Genomic DNA, 19,346 nt, shown 5'->3' with positions numbered 1-19,346 from the left:
CCACTTCATTCTCTTCACCACCACACCTCCAATGGACAGTTCACTTTTCATGGTTCCTCTTTCACCCCAGAAACAGTGCCTTCCTTATACTATCTCTATGTGCTTTACAAGCTCTTGTGTTTAAAATATCCATAAGCCAGTCCTCTGATGCACTAAGTCTCAGATGTTCTCTCTGTACTTTTCCACTCAGGGTGGAGCCCTTTTCCTCTGAAAGCAGGACCTTAGATGATATATATGTTACACCACATTAAAAGCACACTGCATCATTGACTCTTTCTGCAGTCCCAGACTGGTTCTTTGCATAGTTGTCACTGGAGTACTCTGCTGACATTTAATATTTATTTATTCACTTCTAAGAAAACAGAAATTTGTACTATTCCGTGTTTCCCAGTTACAATGTAGGCATAAATAATGGGTAATTTTTTTCTTCGTTGGTGGTTTTCAGAAATTTATGTAGTTAAAATTGCTTTTAGAAGGATATCTTTTTCTATGACACCCTGTTACATTTCAAATAATCAATGTCACTAACCAGAACTTTTTCAGCTGTTTGAATTTGCTTTTCTTTTCAGCAAATGACATATGCTATGCATGAATGTTAAAATAGCTGAAAAGAATTGCCTGTATTTAAATATTAAAAGAATTGCCTATATTTAAATACTAAAAGAATCACCTATATTTAAAGAATTGCCTTTTATTTGAATAAAATAAATATATTGCCTATGTTTAAATGAAATAGCTGAAAAATTGCCTATATTTAAATATTTAGATACATAAATCTACTATTTTTTATGTTAAGTATTTTTTTTATCAATACTCATTTAGCCCTTACTAGATCATCCCTCGAGAGCAGTGCCTTCTTTGAAAATAGTCAAGGGATGGAAGAGGCAAGCTTATTTGAAAAAACTTATATCACTTCTACTGTCATACTTTATAAAACATTTTTATTTAGAACATCTCAACAGGGGCCAAAATGCCTCATTTCTAACTGCCATACTTCACACAGAAATATAGGCATACCTCAGAGCTATTGCAGGTTCAGTTCTCGACCACCACAATAAAGTGAATATCACAATAACAAGAGAGCCTGTCCGTTGAAGCCAGGCATTGACATCTCTCTAGCTATGAAAGTCCTAGATGGCACCTTCTTCCAATGGAAGAGTGTTTCATCTACATTGAAAATCTGTTGTTTAGTATAGCCACCTTCATCAGGGATCTTAGCTAGGTCTTCTGGATCACTTGCTGTAGCTTCTACCTTGCATTCTTGGGATTAAAAACTTTATTCGATCATGATGTCTTATCTGTCTAATGTATTGATGGATTCAACTTACTAATGTTTTCCTTGCAGATTTTAAAATCTATGTACATGAGGTATATTGCTCTTTAATTTTCTTTTTCTATATTGTCTTTCTCTGGTTTTGTTATCAGGGTAATGCTCACCTCATGAGTTGGGAACTATTCCATTCTCTTCTAGTTTCCAGAATAGTTTATATAGAATTGCTAGTATTTCTTACTTACTTGGTAGAATTCACTAAATGGACCCATTTATGCTGGAATTTTCTTTGTTGGAATATACTTTAATAAGTATGGGATCGTTCATATTATTTCTTCTTGAATGAGCTTTTGGTAGTTTGTGTCTTTCAAGGAATGTGTTTGTTTCATCCAAGTTGTTAAATATATTAATGTCAGAGAAATCTGTGATAGTCCTTTGATTCCTGATATAAGCAATTCGTTTCTTCTTTTTTTCAATATCAGTTTGACTAGAAGTTTCTTTAATTGATCTTTTCAAGGAGTTAACTTTTTAAAAAATTTTCAATAGGTTTTTGGGGAACAGGTGGTGTTTGGTTACATGAGTAAGTTCTTTAGTGGTGATTTTTGAGATTTTGGTGCACTTGTCACCGAAGCAGTGTACACTGTATCCAATGTGTAGCCTTTTATTCCTCATCCCTTCTCACTTACCCCTGAATCTCCAAAGTTCATTGTATTATATCATTCTTTTGCTTTGCATCCTTATAGCTTAGCTCCTACTTATGAGTTAGAACATACGATGTTTGGTTTTCTATTCCTGATTTACTTCACTTAGAATAATGGTCTCCAATTCCATCCAGGTTGCTGAGAATGCCATTATTGTGTTCATTTTTTATGCCTGAGTAGTATTCCATCATATGATTTATTTTCATATGTCTTGTGCTACTATAAATATGCATGTGCAAGTATCTTTTTTGTATAATGACTTCTTTTCCTCTGGGTGGATACCCAGGAGTGGGATTTCTGGATCAAATGGTAGATCTACGTTTAGTTCTTTAAGGAATCTCCACACTGTTTTCCATGGTGGTTGTACTTAGTTCTTTAAGGAATCTCCACATTGTTTTCTACAGTGGTTGTACTAGTTTACATTCCCACCAACAGTGTAAAAGTGCTCCGTTTTCACTGCATCCACACCAACATCTATTATTTTTTGATATTTTGATTATGGCCATTCTTTCAGGAGTGAGGTGGTATCATATGGTGGTTTTGATTTGCATTTCCTTGATCATTAGTGATGTTGAGCATTTTTTTTAATATGTCTGTTGGCCATTTCTGTACCTTCTTTTGAGAATTGTCTATTCATGTCCTTAGTCCACTTTCTGATGGGATTGTTTTGTTCTTGCTAATTTGTTTGAGTTCCTTGTAGATTCTGGATATGAGTCCTTTGTTGGATGTGTAGATTGTGAAGATTTTCTCCCACTCTTTGGGTTGTCTGTTAACTCTGCTGATTATTTCTTTTGCAGTGGAGAAGCTTTTTAGTTAAGTCCCATCTGTTTATCTTTTTTTTTGTTTGTTTGCTTTTGGGTTCTTGGTCATGAAGTTTTTGCCTTCTAGTCAGTGTCTAGAAGGATTTTTTCAATGTTATCATCTAGAATCTTTATGGTTTCAGGTCTTGGATTTAAGCCTTTGATCCATCTTGTTGATTTTTGTATAAGGTGAGAGATGAGGATCTGGTTTCATTCTTCTACATGTGGCTTGTCAGTTATCTCAGCACCATTTGTTGAATAGGGTGTCCTTTCTCCACCTTATATTTTTGTTTGCTTTGTCGAAGATCAGTTGGCTGTAAGTATTTGGCTTTATTTCTGGATTCTGCAATCTGTTCCATTGGTCTATGTGCCTGTTTTTATACTAATACCATGCTGTTTTGGTGATTATGGCCTTATAGTATAGTTTGAAGTCAGGTAATGTGATGCCTCCAGATTGTTCTTTTTGCTTAGTCTTGCTTTGGCTGTGGGGGCTCTTTTTTGGTTTCATATGAATTTTAGGATTGTTTTTTCTAGTTCTGTGAAGAATGATGATGGTATTTTAATGGGAATTGCATTGACTTTGTAGATTGCTTTTGGCGGTATGGTCATTTTCACAATGTTGATTCTACCCATCCATAAGCATGGGATCTGTTTCCATTTGTTTGTGCCATCTATGATTTCTTTCAGCAGTGTTTTATAGTTTTCCTTGTAGAGGTCTTTCACCTTTCAAGGAGTTAACCTTTGGTTTCGCAGATTTTCTCTATTGTGTCTCTTTTTCATATTTCATTGATTTCTGCCCTTCTACATAAATTTTTTCCTTCTACTTGCTTTGCATTTAATTTGTTGTTCTTTTTCTAGGCTCTTAGAGTAGAAGGTTAGGTTATTGACTGGAAACTTTTCATAAAAACATTTAATAATCTACATTTTCTTGTAAGCATTGTTTTGAGTATATTGTGCCAAAATTTGAAAAAAAAATTCTTATATTGGGATAAATTTTAGATTTATGTAATAGTTTTAAATAGAATATAGAGTTCCCTCATATATTTCATCATTTCCTCTAATGTTAATAACTTACATAACCATGGTACATTTTTCAAAACTGAAAAATTAACATTGATATATTACTATTACCTTAAGATCCAGACTTTATTCAGATTTAACCAACTTTTCTACTAATGTCCTTTTTCTGTTCTAGGATCCAACCCAAAATACCACAGTGCATCTAGTCATCATGTCTCTTTCATTTATTCTTTCCTTATTTTTAAAGACCTTGATGGTTATTAAGAGTCATATGTTTTATAGAAGGGCCACCAACTTAGATTTTTCTGATGTTTTCTTATGATTACACCAAAGTTACCAATTTGAGGGAAGAATGTACCCTTCATGTTGCATAATTTTAGGGGAACGTGACTGATGAAGTAAACTTTGATCGCTTGGCCAAGGTCATCACATAAGTATGATATGTTGTCCCTACATGTAAATGCAACTCAGAATGTTTTCTAATTTCCTTTATGACTTCCACTTTGACTCATGAGTTATTTAGAAGCATGTTGCTTATTTCACAAATATTTGGGGATTTTCCAGATATCTCTGTTATTCTAATTTTATTCTGTTGTGGTCAGATAACATACTTTGTGTGCTTTCAGTTATTTTAAATTTGTTGAGGATTGTTTTATGACCAAGAATATGGTTTAGCTTGATGAATGTTTCATGTGCACTTGAAAAGAATGTGTATTCTGCTGTTGTTTAGTTGAATGCTCTTTAAATGTCAACTAGTTAAAGTTGGTTGATAGTGTTGTTCAGGTCTTCTGTATCCTTATTTATTTTTTCTCTATTTTTTCTATCATTTATTGAGGACTGTTGAGGTGTAACTGTAATTGTGGGTTTGTATGTTTCTATTCAGGTCTATCATTTTTGCTTCATGTATTTTGAAACTCTTGGTTAGGTAAGTACATAATTAGGATTGTTATGTATTCTTGGTTAATTTACCACTTTATCATCCTATAATGTCCCTGTTTTCATATATATATATATATATATATATATATGAAAACAGGGACAAGAAATATTTTTTATATATATAAATTTATATATATATAAAATATTTCTTGTTCTGAAGTCTACTTTTTTGATACTAATATAGCTGCTCTAGCTTTCTTTTGATTTATGTTTCAACAATATATCATTTTCCATCATTTTATTTTTATTAAATTAATGCACTTCATTTTTAAAAGAAGTTTTAGGTTTACAAAAAACTTAGCATAAAGTACAGTGCTTCTATAATCCCCTACCCCCATATAGTTTCTCCTATTATTAACTTCTTGCTTTCACGTGGTGTATTCATTACAAGTGATGCACAAATATGGATACATTATTATTATTATTATTATTTTGAGGCAGAGTCTCCCTCTGTCACCCAGGCTGGAGTGCAGTGGCATGATCTCGATCTCGGCTCACTGAAACCTCCACCTCCTGAGTTCAAGCTATTCTTCTGCCTCAGCCTCCCGAGTAGCTGGATCTACAGGCATGCACCACCATGCCCGGCTAATTTTTTCATTTTTAGTAGAGATGGGGTTTCACCATGTTGGCCAGGCTGGTCTCAAAGTGCGGGGATTACAGGCATGAGCCACAGCACCCAGCCTGATACATTATTATTAACTAAAGTCCACAATTCACATTAGAGTTCTCTCTTTGTGTTGTACAGTTCTGTAGATTTTGACAATTGTATGACATGTGTCCACCGTTACAGTTTTATACAGCATAGTTTCATTGCCAAAAAAATGTTCTGTGCTCCACTTATTCATCATTCCCTCTGCCCGCAAACTCCTGGCAACCACTGGTCTTTCTACCATCTGTATAGTTTTGCCTTTTCCAGAATGTGATGTAATTTGAGTCATACATTATTTAGCCTTCTCAGATTGGTTTCTTTCACTTAGCAACATGCATTTAAGGTTTCCCCCTGTCTTTTTGTGGCTTGATAGCTCATTTCCTTATATTGCCAAATAATATTTTATTGTATGGCTGTATCAGTTTGTTTATCCATTCATCTATTGGAGGATGTCTTGGTTGTATCCAGGTTTTGGCAATTATGAATAAAGCTACTGTGAACATTTGTATGCAGGTGTTTGGGTGTACTTGGATTTTCAACTGATTTGGGTAAATACCAAGCAGCATGATTGCTGGATTGTATAGTAAGACTATGTTTAGCTTTGTAAGAAACTGCTGAACTCTCTTCCAAAATGGCTATAGCATTTTGCATTCCTACCAACAGAGTTTCTATAGCTATATGTACTCACCAACATTTGGCGTTGCCTGTGTTTTGGATTTTCATCATTCTGACAGATGCATAGTGATATCTCATTGGTGTTTTAATTTGCAATTCCCTAATGACATATAATATTTAGCTTTTTTTTCCCCCCGAGATGGAGTCTTGCTCTGTTGCCCAGGCTGGAGTGCAGTGGTGCAGTCTCAGCTCACTGCAACCTCTGCCTCTCGAGTTCAAGCAATTCTCCTGCCTCAGCCTCCCAAGTAGCTGGGATTACAGGCGCCTGCCACCATGCATGGCTAATTTTTGTATTTTTAGTAGAGAAGGGGTTTCACCATGTTGACCAGGCTGGTCTCCAACTCCTGACCTCGTGATCTGCCTGCCTCAGCCTCCCAAACTGCTGGGATTACAGGTGTGAGCCACCACGCCTGGCCAATATTTAGCATCTTTTCATATACTTACTTGCCATTTGTATATCATCTTTGATGAGGTGTGTTTGTTTAGATATTTTTGCCCATTTGTAAAGTTGGGTTATTTTCTTATTGTTGAGTTTTGAGAGTTCTTTATATATTTTTAATAACAGTCCTTTATCAGATACGTGTTTTGCAAATATTTTCTCCCAGTCTGTGGCTTTTCTTTTTATTCTCTTGACATATTTTACTTTTAATCCATCTTTGCCTTTATGTTTAGAGTGAGCTCCTTATAGAAAGCATATAATCATGCCTTACTTTTTCATCCAATTGGACAATCTCTTTTAATTTGTATGTTTAGATCATTTATACTTAATATAGTTATTGATATAGTTGGACTAAAATCTGTCATTTTTCTTGCTATTTTTTATTTGTTCCATCTGTTTTCTGTTCTTTTTTTCCCCTTTTCTGCCTGCTTTTGAATTGGCTATTTTTTTTTATTATACTCTAAGTTTTAGGGTACATGTGCACAATGTGCAGGTTTGTTACATATGTATACATGTGCCGTGTTGGTGTGCTGCCCCCATTAACTCGTCATTTACATTAGGTATATCTCCTAATGCTATCCCTCCCCTCTCCCCCTACCCCACAACAGGCCCTGGTGTGTGATGTTCCCCTTCCTCTGTCCATGCGTTCTCATTGTTCAATTCCCACCTACTAGTGAGAACATGTGGTGTTTGGATTTTTTGTCCTTGTGATAGTTTGCTGAGAATGATGGTTTCCAGCTTCATCCATGTCCCTACAAAGGACATGAACTCATCATTTTTTATGGCTGCATAGTATTCCATGGTGTATATGTGCCACATTTTCTTAATCCAGTCTATCATTGTTGGACTATTTTTTATGCTGTTTTTTTCCTTCCTTTATTGGCTTATTTATAACCTCTTTTAAGAAAATTTTAGTGGTTGTCCTTAAGTTTATAGTATGCACCTTTAATTAATCACAGTCAGCCTTCAAATAGTACGTATAATATATATAAGGTTTAAGAACCTTATGATACTCCTAATTTTTTCCTCCCAATTTTGTGCTATAGTTTTCATGCACTTTATTATATGCTGTATTCCAACACACTGCTACTATTTTTTGCTTTAGACAATTATGTTTTAGATAATTAAAAATAAGAAAAAATATTTTATGTTTATCTTCATTTATCCATTCCCAGACATCTTTATTACTTTGTGTAGATTCAAGTTCTTGTAGGGCAGGTCTGTGGATAATGAATTATCTCAGCTTTTATTTGTCTGAAAAGATATTTAGGAATTTGAGTTTCCAGTCCAGCATGTTAGGAGTTTTAAAAAGTTGCCACTCCATCCTAACAACAAATAAAAACTGAACAAGCTGAAGAATTAACAACTCTTCTTAGATCTATAAGAGAGGTGAGGTCACAAGGTAAACTTCTGCCCCCAGAATTGGGGAGAAAAACAGGCAGATACAGAAAATCACAACTTACCAGAGCGGAAACTCACCTCCATGAGAAGAAGTACCGGGATAGAAAAACCTGAACTATAGTTGACAAATTGTGGAGGCTCAGTGTGGACAAGCCTGAGTAATAAAAACCCCAGGGGATCCCAGTCATCAGGTATCCCTCACACTTCTATAAGTTTTATGTGAGGATTGGAGAAAAATCTCCTTACGCTTCCAGCAGGGGGAGGAAAAAGGAACGTTTTTGTAATATGTCAAGAGCATTCTGTTCTTGACCAGACCTGAGCCTAACCTGCTGAAGTTTTATAAGAGCTCCACCCATCTGGGGCAAGGGAAATAACTCCAGCCCCCTCTGGCTATCCTTTCCCATTTAAAGAGGGGATAAAAAGCTGAAAACGACTGGTGAAGTTCATTGTCTAGCAACACAGGCTCACCAAAAGACTGAGATCTAATCATAGGACTATGGAACACTTCCCTGCCCTCCATATCTTACCACTACATTACTAAAAGCCTATGTAGCCAGGCGCGGCGTCTCACGCCTATAATCCCAGCACTTTGGGAGACCGAGGCGGGAGAATCACTTGAGGCCAGGAGTTCAAGACCATCCTGGCCAATATGGTGAAACCCCATCTCTACTAAAAATACAAAAAATAGCTGGGCGTGGTGGCACACACCTGTAATCCCAGCTACTTGGGAGGCTGAGGCAGGAGAACCACTTGAACCCGGGAGGCAGAGGTTGCAGTGAGCTGAGATCACACCACGGCACTCCAGCCTGGGCAACAAAGTGCGACTCTGTCTCAAAAACAAACAAACACACAACCTAAAAGTCTTTTTACCACAATTCCTTTTACCCCGTACACATTTCAGCAGTATACTACAAGGCATATTAAAAGGCAAAAAACACGATTGGAAGAGACAGAGCAACCATCAGAATCAGACCCATATCTGGCAAGGATGTGAGAATTATCAGACTGGGAATTTTAAACAACTATGATTAATATGCCAAGGGCACTAATAGAAAAAGTAGGTAACATGCAAGAACAGATGAGTAATGTAAGCAGAGAAATGCAAACTCTAAGAAAGATTTAAATCAAATGAAGATGCTGGAAATAAAAACATAGTAACTGAAATTAAGAATACTTTTGGTTAAGCTCATCAGTATACTGGACACAGATGAGGAAAGAAACAGTGAGACTAAAGATATGTCAATAGAAATTTCCCAAAATGAAAGGCAAAGAGGAAATAAAACTTTAAAAAACAGAATATCCAAGAACTGTAAGACAACCACAAAAATGTAAGTACATATAATGATAGTATTGGAGAAGAAACTGAGAAAGGAACAGAAGCAATATTTGAAGCAGTAAGGAAATAATTTTCCTCAAATTAATGTCAGACATCAAACCACAGATCTAAGAATCAGAGAACACCAAATAGGATAAAATTTTAAAAAGCCCCCAAAATGAAAAACTATACCTAGGCATATCATATTAAAACTGCAGAAATTTTCAGATAAAGAAAAAAAAATCTTGAAAGAAAGCAGGGGGTAGAGGGGGGAATCTTATCTATAAAGGAGCAAAGATAAGAAATATTTCTCCTCCTGAGAAATCATGCAAGCAAGAAGAAATTGGAGTGAAAAATCAAAGCATTGAGAGAAAAAAAAAAAACCCCACCAACCTACAATTCTGTCCCTGCAAAATTATCCTTCAAAAGTGAAGATGAGATAAAGACTTTCTCAGATAAACAAAAACTGAATGAAATTGTTGCCAGTAGATCTTCCTTGTAAGAAATGTTAAAAGAAGTTGTTCAGGGAGAAGGAAAATGATATAGGTCAGAATCTCAGATCTATATAAAGAAAGCATCAGAGAAGGAGTAAGTAAATATAAAATAAACACATTTTTCTTATTCTTAATTGATGTAACTGATAACAGTTTGTTTAACAATATTAACAATGCATTCAGTTTTGTGTGTGTATATAAATATACACATTTATGTGTGCTTATGAATAAGTGAAATGAATGACAGCAATGATGCAAGGGATGGGAGGGAGAATTAGAAATACTTGGTTATTAGGTACTTGCACTGTATAGGAAGTGGTATAGTCTTATTTGAAAATGGATTGGGGTTAGTTATAAATGCATATTTCAAACTCTAGGGAAACCACTTTAAAAAGTAAGAAAAAGAAGTATAATTGGTATGCTAAGAAAAGAGAGAAAATGGAATCATATAAAATGCTCAATTAAAACCACGGAAGGCAGAAAAAGAGTGGAAGACAGAAATAGGAACAAAGAACAAAGGCAACAAATAGAAAATAGTAACAGATATGGCAGATCAAACTATATCAGTAAACACTTCACAGTCACTCTGGAAGGCAGTTTGGCTGTCTCTTACCAAACTAAACATGCTCTTAGCACATGATCCAGCCATTGCACTCCTTAGAATTTACCCAAATAAGTTAAAAACTTATGTTCACCCAAAACAGCTGCATACAGCTGTTTATAGCAGCTTTCTTCATAGTTGCCAAAACCTGGAAGCAACCAAGATGTCTTGCTTCCAGGTTTGGAAGGATGGATGGGTAAATAAACTGATACATCCAGGCAATGAAATATTGTTCAGTGCTAAAAGGAAAGGCACTATCAAGCTATAAAAAGACATGGAGGAACCTTAAATGCGTATTGCTAAGTGAAAGAAGCTCATCTGAGAAGGCCACCTTCAAGTGATTCTCATGCCTCAACCTCTCAAGTAGCTGGGATTACAGGCACGTGCCACCATGCCTGGCTAATTTTTTCATTTTTAGTAGAGACAAGGTTTCACCGTGTTGGCCATGCTGGTCTTGAACTCTTGACCTCAAGTGATCCGCCCACCTTGGCCTCCCAAAGTGGTAGGATTACAGGCATGAGCCACCATGCCCACCCCCATTATACGTTTGTCAAAACCCACAGAATGTACGCCACCAAGAGTGAACCCTAATATAAACTGTGGACCTGGGGTGATAATTATGTGACAATGTAGGTTCATTGATCTAACACATGTACCACTGTGATGCAGTACATCAATAGTGGGGATGTTTATGCATGTGTAGGGGCATGGATAGATGAGGAGTCTGTACTTCCTGCTCAATTTTGCTGTGAACCTAAAACTGCTGTTTTTTAAAAGATTTTTTCCCCTTCAGTTTAAAAGATTATTTCACTTGGTGTAGAATTCTGGGTTGACAGCAATTTTTTTTTTTTTATTCCTTTAAAGATCTCACACCATTGTCTTCTGGATTATATAATTTCTGAATATGTCTGCTGTAATTCTTATCTTGTTTATCTGTGTGTAATGTTTCTTTTTATCTTGTCATGTTTAAGATTTTCTATTAGTTTTTGGTTTTCAGCAGTTTAAATATAACGTATCTTTCTAAGCGTGATTTCTTTTAGTGGTGGTGGTGAGGTATTTATCCTGATTGTGACCTCTGAGTTTATTTTAAAAAAAAATACATATATATATATTTAATATATATTTAAATGTATATTTTTTATATATTTATTTATTTTAGAGACAGGGTCTTGCTGTGTTGTCCAGACTGGTGTTGAACTCCTGGTTTCAAGCGATCCTCCCACCTGGGATTACAGGCATGAGCCACTATGCCCAATCATCTCTCTGAGCTTCTTGGATCTGTAGTTTGTATCTTTCATTATTTTCTGAAGATTCTTGGCTAATTTATCTTTAAATATTTCTTCTTTAAAAAATATCTACTTCAAATACCTAATATAGATGATGGGTTGATGGGTGCAGCAAACCATCATGGCATGTGTATACCTATGTAACAAACCTGCACGTTCTGCACATGTATCCCGGAACTTAAAGTATAATAAAAAATTTTTTTAAAAGAAAAATTAAAATAAAATCTACTTCCTTCCTCTGGAATTTTAAGGCTTAGGAGAAGAGTTGTGTACACTTCCAGAAGAAAAGTGGAGTTGAGTCAGTTTATTAGGATGTGGTGTGGGTTTGGGATTTTTTTGTTTTTGTTTTTGTGGTTGCTTTCAGTGTACCTCCAACTTCAAAGCATTGTGCTTAGAGTAGAGGCTGGGTTTCCAGAGGTTTTTTGTTTTGTTTTCTTAAAATGTTCCTGCTTTACTTGCAGCTTTCAGAATTCCCAGTGGACCTGTACCTTGGAGGGATGTTTCTTGATGCATGCTTGCCCCTTGTCCAGCAGTGGTCTCCTGTTCCTTGTTACTCATGCTTGCTAGTCCAGTGATAGGGACCAGTGAGGACTCTCTACTGTCCTGGTCCAGCCTCACTATTAGACAGGCTAAAAGTTCTGTCAGCCTGTGGGAAGGGCAGGAAATGGTCTGGCCCAAGTTCATTAGAGGTTTTTGTTATTGGTTTGTTTGTTTGTTTGTTTGTTTGTTTTGAGACAGAGTCTTGTTTTGTCATCCAGGCTGGAGTGCAGTGGTGCGATCTCAGCTCACTGCAACTTCTGCCTCCTGGGTTCAAGCAATTCTCCTCCCTCAGCTCCTGAGTAGAGGGGATTACAGGCATGTGCCACTATGCCCAACTAATTTTTGTATTTTTAGTAGAGAAGGGGTTTTGCCATGTTGGCCAGGCTTGTCTCAAACTCCTGACCTCAAGCGATCCACCCACTTCAGCCTCCCAAAGTGTTGAGATTACAGGTGTGAGCCATTGCACCTGGCCATGAGGTGTTCTACCACTGTTGGAAGGGTAGAATGTTCTTTCCAGGTCAAGATCCATCAAAGAAACAAGGAAAAGTTTGGCTGTCTCAGAGAGGGGATCAGGATCACCAGGAAATCTCCAGACATGGAGAGCCAATCTTTCTTGTGAGCATCCAGTAAAGGTCTGTGGAGAAAAATGTATGAGAGAGGTGTGAATTTTTCTTGTGTCTGTGACTCCCAGGAATTTCATATTCACACATTAGCCCACAATTTGCCTTTAGTAATTTTTTTTTTAAAAGCTCCAGTCTGCAGCTCCCAGTGAGACCAACGCAGAAGGTGGGTGATTTCCAGCTGAGGTGCCCGGTTCATCTCATTGGGACTAGTTAGGCAGTGGGTGCAACCCACAGAGAGCAAGCAGAAGCAGGGTGGGGCATCGCTTCACCTGGGAAGTGCAAGGAGCCAGGGGACCTCCCTTCCACAGCCAAGGGAAGTGGTGAGGGACTGTGCTACCCTCCCTGAATACTACACTTTTCCCGTGGATTTTTGCAATCTGCAGATCAGGAGATTCCCTTGTGAACTTACACCACCAGAGCCCTGGGTTTCAAGCACAAAACTGAGCAGCTGATTGGGCAGGCACTGAGCTAGCTACAGGAGTTTTTTTGTACTCCAGCGGCACCTGGAACCATAATGAGACAGGAGACAGGAGAGACAGGAGAACCGTCCACTCCCCTAGAAAGGGGGCTGAAGCCAGGGAGCCAAGTGGTCTCGCTCAGCAGGTCCCACTCCCACAGATCCCAGCAAGCTAAGAACCACTGGCTTGAAATTCTCACTGCCAGCACAGCAGTCTGGAGTTGACCCAGAATGATCGAGCTTGGTGGCGGGAGGGGCATCCACCAGTACTGAGGCATTAGTAGGCGGTTTTCCCCTGACAGTGCTAAGGAGACTGGGAGGTTTGGAATGGGCAGAATTTACCACAGCATGGCAAAGTGACTGTGGCCAGATTGCTTCTCTAGATTCCTCCTCACTGGGCAGGGCATCTCTGAAGGAAAATCAGCAGCTCCAGTCAGGGGCTTACAGATAAAACTCTCATCTTCCTGGTACAGAGCATCTGGAGGGAAGGGCAGCTGCAGTCACAACTTCAGCAGACTTATATCTTTCCTGCCTCCTGGCTCTGAAGAAAGCAACTGATCCTGACAAGGGGGATTATTCCAGCACAGTGTACTAGCTCTGCTAAGGAACAGACTGCCTCCTCAAGTGGGTCCCTGACCCCTGTGCCTCTGACTGGGAGAGACCTCCCAACAGGGATCAACAGACACCTCATACAGGAGAGCTCTGGCTGGCATCAGGCCAGTGCCCCCTGGGATGAAGCTTCCAGAGGAAGGAGCAGGCAGCAATCTTTGCTGTTCTGCAGCCTCCACTGGTGATACCCAGGTGAACAGGGTCTGGAGTTGACCTCCAGCAAATTACAGCAGACCTGCAGAAGAGAGGCCTGACTGTTAGAAGGAAAACTAACAAACAGAAAGCAGCAACAACAACAACATAAAAAAGATCCCCACACAAGAACCCCATCCAAAGGTCATTAGCCTCAAAGATCAAAGGTAGATAAATCCATGAAGATGAGGAAAAACCAGTACAGAAATGCTGAAAATTCCAAAAGCCAGAATGCCTCTTCTCCTCCAACTGATTGCAGCACCTCTCCAGCAACAGTGTAAAGCTGGACAGAGAATGAGATTGATGAATTGACAGAAGTAGGCTTCAGAAGATGGGTAATAACAAATTCCTCTGAGCTAAAGGAGCATGTTCTCACCCAATGCAAGGAAGCTAAGAACCTAATAAAAGGTTACAGGAACTACTAACTAGAATAACCAGTTCAGAGAGGAATATAAATGACCTGATGTAGCTGAAAAAACAGCATGATAATTTAGTGAAGCATAAACAAGTATTAGTAGCCAAATCACGTGGAAGAAAGGATGTCAGAAATTGAAGACCACCTTGCTGAAATAAAGCATGAAGACAAGATTAGAGAAAAAGGAATGAAAAGGAATGAACAAAGCCTCCACAAAATATGTGACTGTGTGAAAGGACCAAACCTACAATTAATGGGTGTACCTGAAAGTGATGGGGAGATTGGAACCAAGTTGGAAAACACACTTCAGGATATTATCCAGAACTTCCCCAACCTAGCAAGATAGGCCAATATTCAAATTCAGGAAATACAGAAAACACCACAAAAATACTCCTCGAGAAGATCAACCCCAAGACACATAATCTTCAGATTCACCAAGGTTGAAATGAAGGAAAAAATGTTAAGGGCAGCCAGAAAGAAAGGTCGGGTCACCTACAAAGGGAAGCCCATCAGACTAACAGCAGATCTCTCTGCAAAAACCCTGCAAGCCAGAAGAGCATGGGAGCCAACATTCAACATTCTTAAAGAAAAGAATTTTCAACCCAGAATTTTATATCCAGCCAAACTAAGTTTCATAAGCAAAAGAGAAATAAAATCCTTGAGAGACAAGCAAATACTGAGGATTTTGTCACCACCAGGCCTGCCTTGCAAGAGCACCTGAAGGAAACACTAACTATGGAAAGGAAAAACTGGTACCAGCCATTGCAAAAACACACCAAAATATAAAGACCATCAACACTATGAAGAAACTGCATCAACTAATGTGCAAAATAGCCAGCTAGCATCATGATGACAGGATCAGATTCACACACAATAATATTAACCTTAAATGTAAATGGGCTAAATGCCCCAATTAAAAGACACAGACTGGCAAATTGGATAAAGAGTAAAGACCCATCCATGTGCTGTATTCAGTAGACCCATCTCATGTGCAAAGACACACATAGGCTCAAAATAAAGGGATGGAGGGATATTTACCAAGCAAATGGAAAGCAAAAAAAGTAGGAGTTGCAGTCCTAGTCTCCGATAACACATACTTTAAACCAACAAAGATCATAAAAGACAAAGAGGGGCATTACATAATGGTAAAGGGATCAATGCAACAAGAAGAGCTAACTATCCTAAATGTACATGCACCCAATACAGGAGCACCCAGATTCATAAAACAAGTTCTTAGAGACTTACAAAGAGACTTAGACTCCCACACAATAAAAAAGGGAGACTTTAACACCCCACTTTCAATATTAGATGGATCAACGAGACAGAAAATTAACAAGGATATTCAGGATGTGAACTCAGCTCTGGATCAAGGGGACCTAATAGACATCTACAGAACTCTCCACCCCAAATCAACAGAATATTTATTCTTCTCAGCACCACATGGCACTTATTCTAAAATTGACCACATGATTGGGAGTAAAACACTCCTCAGCAAATGCAGAAGAATGGAAATAATAACAGTCTGTCAGACCACAGTGTGATTAGCATTAAGAAGCTCACTCAAAACCTCACAACTACATGGAAATTGAACAATGTGCTCCTGAATGACTACTGGGTAAATAACAAAATTAAGGCAGAAATCAAGAAGTTCTTTGAAACCAATGAGAACAAAGACTCAACATGCCAGAATCTCTGGGACATAGCTAAAGTAGTGTTAAGAGAGAAATTTATAGCACTAAAGGCCCACATCAGAAAGCTGGAAAGATCTCAAATTGACACCCTAACATCACAATTAAAATAATTAGAAAGCAGGAGCAAACAAATTCAAAAACTAGCAGAAGACAAGAAATAACTAAGATTAGATCAGAACTGAAGGAGATAGAGGCACAAAAAACCCTTCAAAAATCAGTGAATCCAGGAGGTGGTTTTTTGAAAAAAAAAAAAAAAATTAACAAAATAGATAGACTCCTAGCTAGACTAATAAAGAAGAAAAGAGAAGAATCAAATAGACACAATAAAAATGATAAAGAGAATATCAGCACTGATCCCACAGAAATGCACACTACCATCAGAGAATACTATAAACACATCTACACAAATAAACTAGAAAATCTAGAAAAAATGGATAAATTCCTGGACACATACATCCTCCCAAGACTAAACCAGGAAGAAGTCGAGTCCCTGAATAGACCAATAACAAGTTCTGAAATTGAGGCAATAATTAATAGCCTACCAACCAAAAAAAGCCCAGGACCAGACAGATTTCACAACCAAATTCTACCAGAGGTACAAAGAGGAGCTGGTACCATTCCTTCTGAAACTATTCTAAATAATCGAAAAAGAGGCACTCCTCCTGAACTCATTTTATGAGGCCAGCATCATCCTAATACCAAAACCTGGCAGAGACACAACAAAAACAGAAAACTTCAGGCCAATATCCCTGATGAACATTGATGAGAAAATCCTCAATAAAATACTGGCAAACCAAATCTAGCAGCACATCAAAAAAGTTATCCACCACAATCAAGTCAGCTTCATCCCTGGGATGCATGGCTGGTTCAACATATGCAAATCAATAAGCGTAATCCATCACATAAACAGAACCAATGACAAAAACTGCATGATTTTCTCAATGGATGCAGAAAACGCCTTCGATAAAATTCAACATCCCTTCATGCTAAAAACTCTCAATAAACTAGGTATTCATGGAACATATCTCAAAATAATAAGAGCTATTTATGACAAACCCACAGCCAATATCATACTGAATGGGCAAAAGCTGGAAGCATTCTCTTTGAAAACCCAGCACGAGACAAGGATGCCCTCTCTTACCACTCCTATTCAACATAGTATTGGAAGTTCTGGCCAGGGCAATCAGGCAAAAGAAAGAAATAAAGGGTTCAAATAGGAAGAGAGGAAGTCAAATTGTCTCTGTTTACAGATGACATGATTCTATATTTAGAAAACCCTATTGTCTCACCCAAAATCTCTCTAAGCTGATAAGCAAATTTAGCAAAGTCTCAGGGTACAAAATCAATGTGCAAAAATTACAAGCATTCCTATACACCAACAATAGACAAGCAGAGAGCCGAATCATGAATGAACTCTCTTTCACAATTGCTACAAAGATAGTAAAATACCTAGGAATACAACTTACAAGGGATGTGAAGGACCTCTTCAAGGAGAACAACAAACTACTGCTCAAAGAAATAAGAGAGGACACAAACAAATGGAAAAACATTCCATGCTCATGGATAGAAAGAATCAATATTGTGAAAATTGCCATACTGCCCAAAGTAATTTATAGATTCAATGCTGTTCCCATCAAGCTACCATTGACTTTCTTTGCAGAATTAAAAAAACTACTTTGAATTTCGTATGGAACCTAAAAAGAACCCGTATAGCCAAGACCTTAGCAAAAAGAACAAAGCTGGAGGCATCACGCTCCCTGACATCAAACTATACTACAAGGCTACAGTAAGCAAAACAGCATGGTACTGCTACCAAAACAGATGTATAGACCAATGGACCAGAACAGAGACCTCAGAAGTAACACCACACATCTACAACCATCTGATCTTTGACAAACCTGACAAAAACAATGGGGAAAGGATTCCCTATTTAATAAATGATGCTGGGAAAACTGACTAACCATATGCAGAAAACTGAAACTAGACCCCTTCCTTATACCTTATACAAAAATTAACTCAAGATGGATTAAAGACTTAAATGGAAAACCCAAAACCATAAAAACCCTAGAAGAAAAACCTAGGCAATACCATTCAGAACATAGGCATGGACAAAGACTTCATGATTAAAACACCAAAAGCAATGGCAACAAAAGCCAAAATAGACAAATGGGATCTAATTAAACTAAAGAGCTTCTGCACAGCAAAAGAAACTATCATCAGAGTGAACAGGCAACCGACAGAATGGGAGAAAATTTTTGCAGTCTACCCATCTGACAAAGGTCTAATATCCAGTATCTACAAGGAACTTAAACAAATTTACAAGAAAAATCAAATGACCCCGTGAAAAAGTGGGCAAAGTGTATGAACAGAAAATTCTCAAAAAAGACATTTATGTGGCCAACAAACATATGGAAAAAGGCTCATCATCCCACCATTAGAGAAATGCAAATCAAAACCACAGTGAGATACCATCTCATGTAAGTCAGAATGGTGATTATTAAAAGTCAGGAAACAGTAGATGGTGACGAGGCTGTGGAGAAATAGGAATGCTTTTACAGTGTTGGTGGGAGTGTAAATTAGTTCAACCATTGTGGAAGACAATGTGGCGATACCTCAAGGTTCTAGAACCAGAACTACCATTTGACCCAGCAATCCCATTACTGGGTATATACCTAAAGGATTAGAAATCATTCTATAAAGACACATGTGCATGTATGTTTATTGCAGCACTATTTACAATAGCAAAGACTTGGAACCAACCCAAATGTCCATCAATGCTAGACTGGATATACACCATGGAATACTACGCAACCATAAAAAAGAATGAGATCGTCTCCTTTGCAGGTACATGGATGAAGCTGGAAGCCATCATTCTCAGCAAACTAACACAGGAACAGAAAACCAAACACTGCATGTTCTCACTCATAAGTGGGAGTTGAACAATGAGAACACATGGACACAGGGAGGAGAACAACACACGTCAAGGTCTGTTGGGGGTGGGGGGCAAGGAGAGGGACAGCATTAGGACAGATACCTAACGTAAGCGGGGCTTAAAACCTAGATGACGGGTTGATAGGTGCAGCAAACCATGATGGCACATGTATACTTATGTAACAAACCTGCACATTCTGCACATGTATCCCAGATATCAAAGTAAGATTAAAAAATAAATAAATAAAAATGAAAAAGACAAAAAAAACCCCACAGAAATTATTTTTACCTGCTTCTA

General features: G+C 37.9%; 1 protein-coding gene across 1 annotated transcript in view; it reads left to right on the top strand.

Moving 5' to 3' along the window:
* Positions 1-14,666, top strand: part of P4HA2 (prolyl 4-hydroxylase subunit alpha 2) — a 98,907-nt gene extending 84,241 nt beyond the window's left edge. The window contains exons 15-16 of the mRNA XM_055112627.2: positions 4,675-4,716; positions 11,464-14,666. Coding sequence (XP_054968602.1) covers positions 4,675-4,703 — 29 coding nt within the window. The 3' untranslated portion in view covers positions 4,704-4,716; positions 11,464-14,666. The remainder of the gene's footprint in view (positions 1-4,674; positions 4,717-11,463) is intronic.
* The last annotated feature ends 4,680 nt before the right edge of the window (positions 14,667-19,346 follow it).

This window comes from Pan paniscus, chromosome 4 (assembly GCF_029289425.2).
Source record: "Pan paniscus chromosome 4, NHGRI_mPanPan1-v2.0_pri, whole genome shotgun sequence".
Lineage (NCBI taxonomy): Eukaryota > Metazoa > Chordata > Mammalia > Primates > Hominidae > Pan > Pan paniscus.
This window is presented reverse-complemented; position numbering and strand designations above follow the sequence as displayed.